Below are 13,996 nucleotides of genomic sequence, written 5' to 3'. Positions count from 1 at the left end.
TTGCTTTGATAATCCACCCACAGACGCTCTACAGATGCTCAGATTATCAACGAGCTATCTGTTGACGCTCTGTTAACTACACGTTATGAACTTGAATCTTAACAGATTATCTGTTAAGTGTCTGTGAGGGGACTATCCAAGCGTGAAGAGGGGGACAGAAAAGCAAATTAGTCAGTATATACAGTATTATACAAAATGTATACAAATTATAATCTTAACAGAACCATTTCTGATTTCTGGAAAAAAAACACTGCTTCCAGTAGAGCTTTTTAGCGTTACATTATTAATAATATGCTAGCCTGTAATCAAACTGTCCCTATAAAAACATATTTGCAGTGTCTGTGAGTGTGGAATTCCAGATTCCACCTTCCTCTGTGGAATGTACATTCTTCCCCACATGCATCAGCATGTCTCTCATTATGATGGGGCTCATGCCAAAGCTCTCATGTGTGACCAAACCAGGAAGAGTTCTGAGCGCAGGGGTACATTTCAGATCAATGCTCCTCTCCACCAGGAACTCATGTAATGCTGTTGTCCTCCATGCCAGATAGGTGTGTGTGTGTGTGTGTGTTATAATTTGAAAGCAGTGAGTGATTTGATTTATCTTGCCAATAAAGCAAGCTGAGTCCAATTTGAATGTAATTGAGTTAGAGTAAAGGACTGTTTACAGTAAAAGAAGTTTTGTTGTATGTGGGCAATGTGTGATATTTTGTACGCGTCTTATTTTGTTATTTTGTTTTGCTTTTTCCGTACAGACCAGCAGGTGGTCAGCAGGGTGAGTTCCCAGTCTCTGACCCTGCGGTCAGAGGTCATCCAGACAGGGACGGAGAGTGTGAGCTCGGGGGTTACGGTCACGGACGAAAGCCGACAGGCTGAGCTGAAGAGCCGCATGGATCAGCAGATGTCCACGGCCCTGCATGGTAAGAGACTCAACCCACGGCCACTTGGGTCAAGACGATGACCAGTGTCCCACTCACACAAAGGACACCATTTATCAACTAGATAACACAGCCATTAGTTACCCTGAAATTACTCTGTGTGTGTGTGTGTGTGTTTTTCTATATTCAGTCTGTATGTCCCAGCTAAATCCCCTCAGGCCTGTTAGTTAGACCCTCACTTGTCAAAATAAAGCAAGCGTGCACAATTACCATGTTGCTACATGGTGCCCACTCCTGGATAGAACGCGAAAAGATGGTGATTGAGCGATGGAGGGAGAGAGGGAGGGAGAATGAGAATGAAAGTTAAGTAAAAGAGCCAGAGGCCCCTGTATGTAGAAGGCAAGGCCTGGCACTGAGCGTGGTTGTTCTCTTTACAGACTTGCAGCAGAGAGGCAGCGGTCTCTTGCAGCTACTTGGCCAGACGGACCCTGTACTTAAAATGTTTGGGATAGTTCCGGGGTTTTGGAACGAGCTCCCCGTGCCACACAAAATGAGTTTTTTTTAATTCCTTTTTCTTTTCCTTCGTTTTTTTTTTTTTTTTTGGAGGGGGAGGACGCGGCTTTTCTGATACTGTAAAAGGGCATGAGCGCCCGCACACGCGCCTCCTCCAGCTAAGGCTCCGGGCTAACGTCTCCTCCATCTCGCAGCGCTGATGGATGACTCGCTCCGGAGCGCATCTCCGCACACGTGAATCACGGGGAGAAAGTGCAGCTGCGCACGCTCTTAGATGTTTATGCTTGTGCAAGAAGAAGCTGCCGAGTGAGTTATGACCCGACAGAGGTCCTGTAAGCACAGAGCAGAGCATGCAGCGTGTCCGTGCACGAGTGCGTTGGCGGAGTTGTGGTTTTGATGCCAAATCAAATCAGACAGTTCATGAGGGGATGGATTGTCTCGGTTAAAGCTGTTTGGTCACTGAATGTTCTTGTGATTGAAGTTGTGGAGTAACTGGTAATGCAAGGTGCAAGCAACACCAACACTGATTTGATTGAAAGGGAGCACACATGGGTGACTACTGAAAAAGCACTGTATATCTGTACCGTATGAATAAATGATTGCTGACCAAATTATCAAAAACAGAATGAATACAAATCAAACAGTTGTAATAATATGGGCTCTTTATGATTTTATTTTTAGGGCAGTCTGGCAGTCAGAATACCCTGAAGTCCATCATGAAAAAGAAAGATGGCCGTCAGGGATCCAATGGTACCAAAAAGAACCTGCAGTTTGTGGGTGTCAATGGAGGGTGAGTTTCAGGAACCCTTACTTCTCAACACTGTCGCCTACAGTTTAGGATGTAATGCTTTACAGACAATAATGTGAAGAATGACAGCCTTCCTACTCTGTGTTTTGCACAAGACTAAGTAGACATTTGAGTTATTGTTGTTACCAAAACAGTCAGGGGTGTTTTGGATCTTGTAATTCATTTTCTAATTTCCTGTTGTTGTTTCCTGTTTGGGCAGTTTTGTTTTGTTGAAACCCCTAGAGCCATTCTCTCAAGGAGATTTTAAAAGCTTTGGTTCAAGAGAACGTGCCAGAGACCCAGCGCAAATGAAATATGTAACAGACAGTTCTGCGTCACTGTAGGAAAGACAAAGCAATGCCTGATCACACAGGTATTAGCAACAAATAGAGTAAGAATATAATTGTTGTGTTACTTAAGGAAGGCTTTTTGCAGTTTGAGTCACACTGTTTCGATCAGACAGGGCTATCTGTCTGTAGTGTCACCACTATAGGGTTTGGTTTATGACAAGAGACACATGAGTGGAACAATGCAATAAAGACCTTGGCATTGCATTGTGTTGTGTTATGCTTAGTCCATTTTAAACAAATAACAATAGGCTTTTAATATGACTATGAATAGTTGGTGTCGCCTATGTCCAGGCGTCTTGTGTCGTCTCCTGTGTCAGATTATCGCTTGGGGCTCCTGTGTCGTCTTTTCATTCCTGAGCTGGTCCCTGCTTCCCCGGCTTCTGTCCGCAGGTACGAGACCACGTCGAGTGACGACTCCAGCTCCGAGGAAAGCAGCTCCTCGGGGTCAGAGGATGAAGAGGAAGAGGAGGAGGAGGAGGAGGCGGAGGAAGGAAAGGAGGCGCATAAGAATGTCGGTGAACGGAGAATGGGAGGAGAGGAGTTCTGTAACGAGGGAGCGGTGGAGGTGGGAAAGAGGGCTGAGCTCAGCGGCTCAGAGAAGCAGGAGAGGCGAGAGAGGTGAGTGACCTGTCCAGGACATGGCAATTCACTGTACATAAAGCCCACAATAGACCTATGATTCAAGTTATTCTGGAAATAAATGAATGTTAAATAAATAATGTAAGACATGCACATGCGATACAATCACACCTCTCTTCCCTTTTGCCACAGATACGAGTTAAGTGAAAAGATGGTGTCGGCGTGCAATGTGCTGAAAGCCCACCTGAACGATTCCAAGTCACTGACCAGCAAAGATGTGGTAAGAAATGCATAGGTTAAATAACCATGAACTTAAAACACTACAGTTTATGACTTTCTTCTCTCTGTGTTTCTCTCTGTTCTGTGGAGGGAATGCTTTCCCCTCTCGTTCTTCTCTCCTCCTCCTCCTCATTCTCCCTCTCACTCTTCCTCCTGAACATCTGTGTCGGCTTGGGGGCTTTGCAGAATCCTGTGCTCTCCAAACAGCCAGCTCAGGGCGAACAAACGAGGCCTCAGGTTAAATTAGAATGACGGCTGTTTCATCTCTCTGACTTGGCCATGCCCCGCAATCTGAAGCGCTGAGGCGGGCCAGGTCCTCGGTGCCTAATGCCTTATGAAGGAATGCCAGACCCAGCCAGCAGCAGCCCTCACCCAGCCGGGGCTTTGAAAGGACTCCAGCGGGGCAGTTGGCACAACTGCCCACTCCTGCAGGGTGTTTGCCCCCTTCTTGGCAGGCTGCGCTTGATCTGCCCTGGGGCGGTTTGCGCATATCGTTATCCCCCCCCCCACCCCCCATGTGGGACCAGTCATAATTAAATCCTGGAGCATTTATAGATTTGCTGCCGTGAGCCACCTTTTGATGTTTGGAAAAGCGTTCGTTTTTGCAGCGAGGGTTTTGTTTGTTAGTTCTTGGCAAAGTTGGCCTCGGGTGATGCTATTGTTGAACACCGGCGTGGCCCAAGAATGCTTAATCGAAAGAGGGAGGAAGTGTGGAATAATGGTGTGGGAAGGAAGCCTGCACACCTCCCCCTGGAGAATGCCATGAGGGAAGCTGGCCCTCGGCATCTCGGGAATGCCTGCGCCGCTCGCTGACGCCCTGTCCGTCTTTAGTTTTTAACTATATTTTTGGGGCTTTTGCCTTTACAGAGAGAGAGAGAGAGAGAGAGAGAGAGAGAGAGAGAGAGAGAGAGAGAGAGAGAGAGAGAGAGAGAGAGAGAGAGAGAGAGAGAGAGAGAGAGAGAGAGAGAGAGAGAGAGAGAGAGAGAGAGAGAGAGAGAGAGAGAGAGAGAGAGAGAGAGAGAGAGAGAGAGAGAGAGAGAGAGAGAGAGAGAGAGAGAGAGATAGCCAGATGTCGGAACCAAACACGGGTCCCCGTTGGACACTTAGACCCAAAGGTGGTAACGTTACGGATTAGGGCTGCTGCCACTTGTGCCACAGCTCCCCACTGACGGCCTGTCTGCTGTTGTTGGCTCTGTGAATCTGCAGCGGGCGTCCCTGAACACCGTGCAGCAGGAGTGGTTCCGCGTGTCCAGCCAGAAGTCAGCGGTGCCGGCCATGGTGGAGGACTACTTGGCCGCCTTCCGTGGCGTCTCTAGCCCCGTGCTGCGGCACGTGGTCAACATGGCCGACGGCAACGGCAACACCGCCCTTCACTACAGCGTGTCCCATTCCAACTTTGACATCGTCAAGAGACTGCTGGACGCAGGTAATTGGGCACAAGTGTAAATAACTTCCTCGCCAAACCATATGTTTGTTACATACACACACACACACACACACACACACACATCCAGTACATACATACATGTTCAGATTACAATTCTGTTCAGTAGCACTCTTGAACATGAGGCACTCTGTATAATTATGAGGTAATTAAAAGGCTTTCAAGCTTGATACAAAGTTAGTCCCTTTAATCTCCCCAGTGCTCCAGTGAAGCATGCACCCTGTTTGTGTTAACATCAGATCACACCCTCCCCCCTCCAAAAAAAAAAAGTACTTCAATTTGTTAACACATGTCAACGTGTTTCTCTTTAATTAAGAAACGATCCGGGTAATGGCGGAGCAAAAGAGCTCATTACTCGAATCAAAAAGGCATCGTCCGTCTCTGATGTGCTTCCTCAGCTGTACACCCCCACACATCACATATCCACACACTTCAAAGTTAGCAGCTAGAAGCCCCCCCTCCCCCCAGCTCTAATCTTCCCCCTTTTGGTCTTCATGGGCGAGCTGTCCTCTCCAGAGACGCAGCTGTAAGGCAGTAAGGCAGCGAAGCTCCCCGTTTTGAAAAGCCCAGTGGAGTATGATGAGGTCCTGGGCCCTTGTGAGGGAGAGGGCCTATTGTTTGTACGGGGAGGTCCTTTGTGCGCCGGTGCTGTCGGACGCCCCGTGCTTGGGGGGGGGGGGGGGGGGGGGGGGGGGGGGCTCCATTGTGCCCATTGTTAGCCACCGTTTCTCAGATCCTCCAGCCCCAAACCCCTCGGCCTACGATGCCCCTGACTCGCTAAGCCCCCGAAGCTCCTTCCTCCCATCCCTTTCTCAAAAGAGATGATGGGCTCAATAGAAAACAGAGAGAGAGAGAGAGAGTGTGTGTGTGTGTGTGTTTCTCTCTGTGTGTAGATGCTGCTTAGCAGTGCTCTGCATGTGTGTGTGACCAGACCATGCTTGTGCATGTGTGTATGACAGTGCTTGTGTATGGTCTGTGTGTGTGTGTGTAAGTGAACACTTTGTACATCCCTTAGCTTGTGTGTGTGTTTCCTTCCCACTCCAGCCCCCCCCCCCCCCCCCGTCAGCACCATCCGACAATGCTGCCGCCTTCCTCCTTTGGCTCTCGGACAAGAGGGCCGGTCTCCAGGAGGTCTTTCTGATGTCAATCTCTCCTTTTGTGGCAGATGTCTGCAACGTCAATCAGCAGAACAAGGCGGGCTACACTCCCATCATGCTGGCGGCCCTGGCGGCAGTTGAGTCTCCCAAGGACATGCGCATCGTGGAGGAGCTCTTCAGCAAAGGGGACGTCAACGCCAAAGCCAGCCAGGTCAGAGGGAGTGCCTGACCCTGCTCTCTGCCGACCCTGTTTGACCACACATTTGACCCCTCTGAGTTACACAGAGCATGGAGTTTGTTTTTCTGTGTAGATGAGTAGTTTATGTGTCCACATACACAAAGATCTGTGTAAAAAATCCTTGTATTTTCTCTCTCTATCTCTCTCTCTCTCAGTACTCTCACAGTACGATGTAAATATACATATGAATATAGGAATGCCATTTTGTGTTTGTTATTTATACATATGCAATTATGCATATTAGAGTCACACACGGTATATGATTTCAGTGTCACTAGCATAAATCTGCATCATAAAGCACTGTCAGAGCATCATGCCTGTCATCAGTCTGTCATTTACCATCTGTCTCTGCTTCCTCTCTTTTCCTCCCTCCTGTCTCTCCCTCTCTCCCCCCTCCTCTCCCCGGTGTGCGTGGTGTGGCCAGGCCGGGCAGACGGCTCTGATGCTGGCGGTGAGCCACGGGAGGATGGACATGGTGAAGGCGCTGCTGGCGTGCGGCGCCGATGTCAACGTGCAGGACGATGAGGGCTCCACGGCGCTGATGTGCGCCAGCGAGCACGGCCACGTGGAGATCGTCAAGCTGCTGCTGGCGCAGCCGGGCTGCGACGCCACGCTCAGCGACAGCGTGAGTGTCTCTCGCTCTCTGTGTGTGTGTGTGTGTGTGTGTGTGTGTGTGTGTGTGTGTGTGTGTGTGTGTGTGTGTGTGTGTGTGTGTGTGTGAGAGTGATAGAGAGAGAGAGAGTGTGTCCTGTCGTTCGGCTGCCTGTCAGTGTTCACCCTAAACACTTGAGATACCGACCAGCAAGACAGTTGCTAATGGAATGCTTTCCTTGTGTGTTTCTCTCCCTGTGTGTGCGTGTGTGTGTAGGACGAGAGCAATGCCCTGTCCATAGCTCTGGAAGCGGGACACAAGGACATTGCAGTGCTGCTGTATGCCCATGTCAACTTCTCCAAAGCCCAGTCACCGGTGTGTACCCCTCCTCCTCCCAACCCCATACCCTCACACACTCACCACTCATCTCCACCTGCTCACACACTCACCACTCATCTCCACCTGCTCACACACTCACCACTCATCTCCACCTGCTCACACACTCACCACACATACCCTCATGCCTCTCTTAGCCCAGGATTCCCCACTTAACACCTTAACCTTCACTTTCTCATCTGACCTTCATTTTAAAGTCTTTTACAGTAAATTCTTGCACATAACATTCTGTGTCCTAAGATCTCACTTCTAAATGATGATGCAGTGGATTGATCACTGAGGTATTGCAAAGCTTTGTGTCCTAACCCATGCAGTGTTAAAGGGTTAACTCGGGACATTTTTGTTCTAAAACTCTGCTGGCATGTATTAGACTTAAGGAAGCGGAGCTCATCTGCTTGGGTGTGGAGGATAAGCAGTGTTGTTGTAGGCCATGTTGTTCTTCTTCGTCCCTCTCTCTTGACATTGTGACTCACCCTGCTGTTACGTCTCTCCACACAGGGCACGCCCCGACTTAGCAGGAAGACATCGCCCAGCCCCACCAGGAGGAGTGTTTTCGACTAGACCGGCACCCACCCAAATCAACCCCACCCCAGCCCAGCCCAGCCCAGCCCTGAATGCCCCCCACCCCACCTGACCCCCACTCACCCTCTCCTTCCATGCTGCTATCGGTTCAGGTTTGACGAGGAATCCCAAAGCTCGTTCTCCAGAGGTCCGGCCCATTTGGTGACCAGCGCTGCCACACCTGAGCACCTGCTCCCAATCTGGCAGGACTAAGGGCTGAGGAGCCCCTCCACTCCCTGGACTGACTGAATGTAACCCAGCCCCTCAACAGGAACGACCAACAAACGAAGAAACAGACAGACAGAGCAAGTGTGAAAAGGAAGGGTCAACGCTTGACCACCAGCGTCCAGGAGAGGAAATGACTTGCATGGCACTGGAACGTCAAACGTTTGGAGGCCTTTGTTTTTTGCCTTGGCCTGTCTGACTGGAGGTTTTGTCTGCAGAGATCCTCTTCGGTCTGGATGATATAGATGTGGTTATTAATAAGTGCTTCAAAGATGATGGTGAGGTGGCCCTGAAGGGATCAGCTTCGGGGGTTATGATCTCTTGTGGATGTGCCCAGGACTCGTTTTTTTGTGTGTGGTTACACTGCCCAAAAATAAAGCTTTATACTTGAGACTAAACAGTCTCTGTTTATACAGTATATGTGTATATGCTGCCCAGTTTCGTATCAGCCAATTTTGTGTTCAGTCCTGTTTGTATCCATTCAAAGCTCCAGCAGGTATGTGTGATGCTTGCTGATTGGGATTCCTAAGACAATATTTTCCTGGCTATTTTCAAATGATCTTATATCTCAATTGGATATAAACTTTACTTTTATACATGTCATTTATATATATATATATTTAAACAATCACAGTATTTTGGATATTTCCTTGTATTTCCTAATAGTACATAAAGTTATATATTTATCAATTAAAAGTTTTTAATGCAGGTATAATTGTATGGTCATTGTACATATTGTATGTGTAGAGCTACTAGAGCTTGGAGATACACCTTGTTCTTTGTACAATAAACTATCCTGTTATAGATGTTATTAGGTACTTCATGTAATATCAGAACAGAAGTGCCTTTGACTTGCCATAGAAGTGTAAACAACACTAAAACATGTATTTTCCCCAGTCACACTTAATCTTGTGAAAGGCCTTAATAATCCAACAGGTCCCTCTATTGTCTTTGCTGCCTTTGACAGTTAGCACTCTGGCTCCCTCATCTGGTGGTAGTTGGTTTGGCAACCAGCCTTGTGATGTAATTTATTTTCTCTCTGTATCTTACTAATAAAAACAATGTAATTTAAATTCCCGGTCTGATTTTGTGAATTCAATGGTTGTAACTTCGCTGACTCTCTGATGGTAACAAACATACGCTCAAATGATAATTTAGTCAATACTAATGGTTTAGTCAACAATTTCAACAGTATCGTGCAAATGGGTTATTCTAGGCCATTGTGTTTGTATGCTATACACCTCTGAATCATGTTGTTTGATGGTTTTATTCCAAATGGAAAGTGCACCAGACCAAGGAAATGGTTTGTGTAAGGCAATGAAAAGTATTGCAGCCTTGTGGCGGTGTGGTTTTTAATTGGCAACATTTCATTTCCTGCGCTTTACAAGCCCCTTGTCTATGCATGGGGATGTCTAATTTACCACCACCCCGTACAGAGGTAGGCTAGTCTACAGCTTGCTGCCATACATCATAACGCACACATGCAGATATCTATTTTCCAGTTCTAATGGACACAGGCACAATTCAATAATAGTAAATCAGAGAGCTACCGGAGCTCCAAGTATACAGCCATAGAGGAGAGGCTTAAACAGGGTTGCTTTTAGGATGTATGGACATAAGGACACATGGCAGTACCATGATATTGATGTCAAACTTGTGTTTTTCTTGAGATAAACGTTTTTGAGATAGACATCTATCCCTATTTTTGATAAGGGCCTTTTTAAGTTTACAAGTTCATGGTTTCTCATTATCTTCTTTTTACTCTTCTCGTAAAATTCAAAATTAAGAAACTGACATAGGATTTAGGTAGACTGAAGCTTGAACGATTTGATGATCTTTATCATTCAGTTCAGTCTACCACACATTCTCATCCAAGGGCATAGGTTTGGTCTCAGCTTTGGTGGGGACATATCCCCAACTCCTGTTGTCACAATACCAACATTATTGTTTCAATAACAATACTAAGAATCTCGAATCGATACTTTTGCGATTTAAAAAAAAAATTATTTGGTTTGTGTGATTTGTGAGATCATTCACATCAGTGGCAATCATACAATTTGATTGACCCTCCACACACACACACACACACACACACACACACACACATACATACACACACATAGAAAGTGCTGGTTGTCATCAGTGTTGGGAAAGTTACTTCAAAATCGTAATGTATTATGTATTACTCATTACTGTCATTTCAAAGTAATCTGTATCTGAATTGTAAGGCATTACACTACTATTGTATTCCTTTTAAGTTACTTTTACCAAAATATCTAGAAATATGGATTTGGAATTCTAAATGCAGTTTATTATTATGCTCAATGCAGCTAATTGCACTTCTAATGGAGGGCGAACATAATGACTGAGCTAGGCTTAAGGCTAACAACAGTAGAATGCAATAGGCGCAGTGATGGCTCATGATGCAATACAAGGAAAAATCATAGCCAGAATTTTGTTAAAAACAGACCAAAGGTTGAAGTCTGGTCAATTGTGATAGAAATGCTGTAACTTTAGGCTTAGGCCTACTCATTAAAATCAACAGAGAGCCCACTACCTGTCAAGATAGGCTACACAGTGCTGGCCATTTTGGTGCCCTAACTGGTAAAATACAGTATTAACCTAAGTATGTCATCATATGGCCAACTATAAAGATGTAATCTGCCTGTTCTCAGGGATGGGTAGTATTTCTGAAACATGTAATATGTATTTCAAATACAAAATAGTAATTTGTCATTTGTATTTTATTGGGTTGAAGGAAATGGCTCTGTATTTTGTATTTTTGTATTTTAAAAATATTGCAAAATACTATATGTGACACTAAAAAGTAGATACTACACAATGTAATGAATAATTGGTAATTAGGCAACAATGGTTTATGTTTATCGCAATCAGCTAATGTGAGAACAGCTGTGTTCAACGACACTCACAGCTTTTCAGTGACGGCTATTGCTGAAGCATCAGCTCTGGTCTAAAGTATAAGTAAGTATAAGCAAATAGACAATACAATATAAGTATATATACTCTTTTGATCCCGTGAGGGAAATTTGGTCTCTGCATTTATCCCAACACACACTGATCCCGGCATACAGTAGTAAGCTGCCTGCAAGAACAGCGGCGCTCGGGGAGCAGTGAGGGATTAGGTGCCTTGCTCAAGGGCACTTCAACCGTGCCTACTGGTCGGGGTTCGAACCGGCAACCCCCCAAGTCCGAAGCGCTAACCAGTAGGCCACGGCTGCCCTGAAGCACTGGTGTGAAGTCGTACACAAGTAAAGATGAGCAAGTTTACCTGTGCAAGTTCACATAAGGACACAGACAAAAGCAACAATGTCCTATTGTCTCCATGCCGATCTTTAACAGAAAAAATGTCAGATATCTCAATGAACCACAATGACATCAATAGATGGTAAGGTGTTGAGTGTGTTTGAATTCCCTTCCTTGTAGCATCCTTATCTGCATTCCACAGTGGGGAGAAGTTATCCTTGTTTAATTAAATAACAATTTTATTTCCTTATTAGCTGCATACTTGAGGTTGGAGATATTAAGGCATGTCAAGTTTCTCACATACTGGAACTTCAAGATACATAGCCTTATGATTTTCTTATTCAGTTCTGCACTGGACTTGAATTACGAAATTCGGCACAGATACACAATTATGATTTTGGCCTATTGATTATAATGTGGTTAATTAAGTAAGTATAAGTATATATACTCTTTGATCCCGAAAATTTAATCTCTGCATTTATCCCAATCCATGAATTAGTGAAACACACTCAGTACACAGTGAACACACATTGAGGTGAAGCACACACTAATCCCGGTCGCAGTGAGCTGCCTGCAACAACAGCAGTGCTCGGGGAGCAGTGAGGGGTTAGGTGCCTTGCTCAAGGGCACTTCAGCCGTGCCTACTGGTTGGGGTTTAGAACCGGCAGTCCGAAGCGCTAACCAGTAGCCTAGGCCACAGCTGCCGAATCTGTAAGTTGTTTTGGATAAGCATCAACTAGATGACTAAATGTAAATGTAAATTCTTGAATTATTCTTAATTTTGATCACACTACATGAACTTGCATACGGTATACTATTTGCTATAACAGGGGCCAAATTTGATTGTTTTTTACTATATACAGTAGGCTAGTTTTAATAGGCTAAATGTTTGGGATAAAAAACGTTTTTTTGCCGTGCTTCCATACTTCCTTGAAAAAAGTATTTTGAGTATTTTCTAAATACAAAAATACAGTATTTTTGATACATTAAAAATTAGGGTAGGCCTATTAGGTATTTTATTTTGAAATATATTCTGATGTATTTTTGTCCATCCCTGTCTGTTCCCAGCATTAGCACAACACTTTGCGATGGTTAGCTTGTCACCTGTGACAATATGCTAGGCCATGACCTGGTGCGTTTGGAGATGCCTGATGAAATCAGACGTTGTTGAATAGGCATAATTTATCCTGGTGCCACACACCTTGCATGTAGCTGTTCGCTTATTTCCTCTGTGCACGAAGTTATTTATAATGTATTTTCTTTAAAATATTAATATAAAATACAGTGTGCATACAGTGACTATAAAAAGAGGTGTGTCTGATGAGTCCCATATAGGATAACAATTCTGCATTGGTTTGGAGTCACTAGGTCACATGACCTGGGAGGTATCGAAAAAAAGAAGACTGTTTCTTATATGAAATAATGTATTTTCTTTAAAATATTCATAAAAAATACAGTGTGCATACAGTGACCATAAAAAGAGGTGTGCCCGATGAGTCCCATATAGGATAACAATTCTGCATTGGTTTGGAGTCACTAAGTCGCATGGCTTGGGAGGTATTGAAAAAAAGGAGACCGTTTCTTATGATAAATAATGTATTATCTTTAAAATATTCATATAAAATACAGTGTGCATACAGTGACTATAAAAAGAGGTGTGTCTGATGAGTCCCATATAGGATAACTATTTTGAATTGGTTTGGAGTCACTAGGTCACATGATGTCAAAGCTATTGACAAAAAAGACTATGAAGGTAATTCAGAAGTTACTTTCTAGACGGTCCCTATGGTCGGCTAGGAGCAAGTAGACAGGTCATCTGTTTGTAGCCTACATTGTCTGCAAACACGGGGTGAAACCGGCCGCATAATTTCTTTTTTTTTGAATATCTGTCGAATATCCGAATATCAAATATCAAACTAACTTCACCTCGGTCAAACATGTACATGCTGAAGGGCAAAGGGAATATCAAAATGTTTTACTTTGGCCTTTTATGGGGTATGTATTGGCAGACAGCCCTGGTAACTTACCGTTGTCGTTAACACACCTGCTCGCTTGACTGCCAGTGCAAAGTAGCCCGTGCATTGGCACTCTCCATGCGTGTAGCGTGCGTGTCAGATAACCCTTCCCCCTACCCCTCGATCAGCCAATCAAATGACGTTTCTTCTTGTACTGTCGTGCTGGCTGTCGGAATGATCAGCAGCACAAATAAGTTCGCTAACGGTGGGGACAATTTTGTCATCTTAAAATTTTGATTAGGACTAGTCCTTAGCGTCCCACTCTAAATCTACGCCCATGTCCTCATCTATTGTTAGAAATGCAGCCCTGGGCTAAGTTCTCAGAACAGCAGAATAATTGTTGGGCTATGGCATAGACTGTATATATAGAACGGGCTATGGTTAGTAAATGCTGCCCTCTGCTGTTACATTTAGGTTTACAAATTATATGAGGTGAGGCCTCGGCAGTTTGCATAGACAGTAAAAGATAGGCAGTTTGAGCTAAAATAGGTCTATACAACCTGTAGGCTACATGCCAATGGCTGTAAAGCAGATGTCTCAGGGAGTAAAATAGCCTAACCGCCTTGACACACGGTATACACATAGACTGTAAAACATATACAGCAGAGTAGGCTATATGATATCCTGTCCTGACAGCAAAAAAAATCCTCTCCTAAGGCTATTTTTGTGCATCCCCTTTTTCAGATTCTAATGAAGAAAACTGCCCATTGCTGTTCATAAAAATACAATTAAAAAATAATCAATTTTGGTGATGGTTGTCTTCAGAGGTTGGAGGAGG

At 44.8% G+C, this 13,996-nt stretch overlaps 1 protein-coding gene across 4 annotated transcripts in view; it reads left to right on the top strand.

Annotated features, from left to right (window-relative positions):
• The window catches only part of kank1a (KN motif and ankyrin repeat domains 1a), a 50,654-nt gene extending 41,642 nt beyond the window's left edge, over window positions 1-9,012 (top strand). For all 4 annotated transcript variants that reach the window (XM_076271069.1, XM_076271068.1, XM_076271071.1 and 1 more), the window contains 9 exons: window positions 756-920; window positions 2,073-2,181; window positions 2,919-3,146; window positions 3,300-3,387; window positions 4,593-4,812; window positions 5,996-6,138; window positions 6,590-6,790; window positions 7,034-7,132; window positions 7,652-9,012. In XM_076271069.1, the coding sequence (XP_076127184.1) occupies window positions 756-920; window positions 2,073-2,181; window positions 2,919-3,146; window positions 3,300-3,387; window positions 4,593-4,812; window positions 5,996-6,138; window positions 6,590-6,790; window positions 7,034-7,132; window positions 7,652-7,714 (1,316 nt within the window). In that variant the 3' untranslated portion in view covers window positions 7,715-9,012. The remainder of the gene's footprint in view (window positions 1-755; window positions 921-2,072; window positions 2,182-2,918; window positions 3,147-3,299; window positions 3,388-4,592; window positions 4,813-5,995; window positions 6,139-6,589; window positions 6,791-7,033; window positions 7,133-7,651) is intronic.
• The last annotated feature ends 4,984 nt before the right edge of the window (window positions 9,013-13,996 follow it).

This window comes from Alosa pseudoharengus, unplaced genomic scaffold, assembly GCF_046254945.1.
Source record: "Alosa pseudoharengus isolate Yale_2024_CS ecotype anadromous, Long Island Sound unplaced genomic scaffold, YU_APseudo_1.1 YU_APseudo_1.1_scf_6, whole genome shotgun sequence".
NCBI lineage: Eukaryota > Metazoa > Chordata > Actinopteri > Clupeiformes > Clupeidae > Alosa > Alosa pseudoharengus.
Note: the sequence above shows the minus strand (reverse complement) of the source record. Positions and strands in the feature narration are given on the sequence as shown.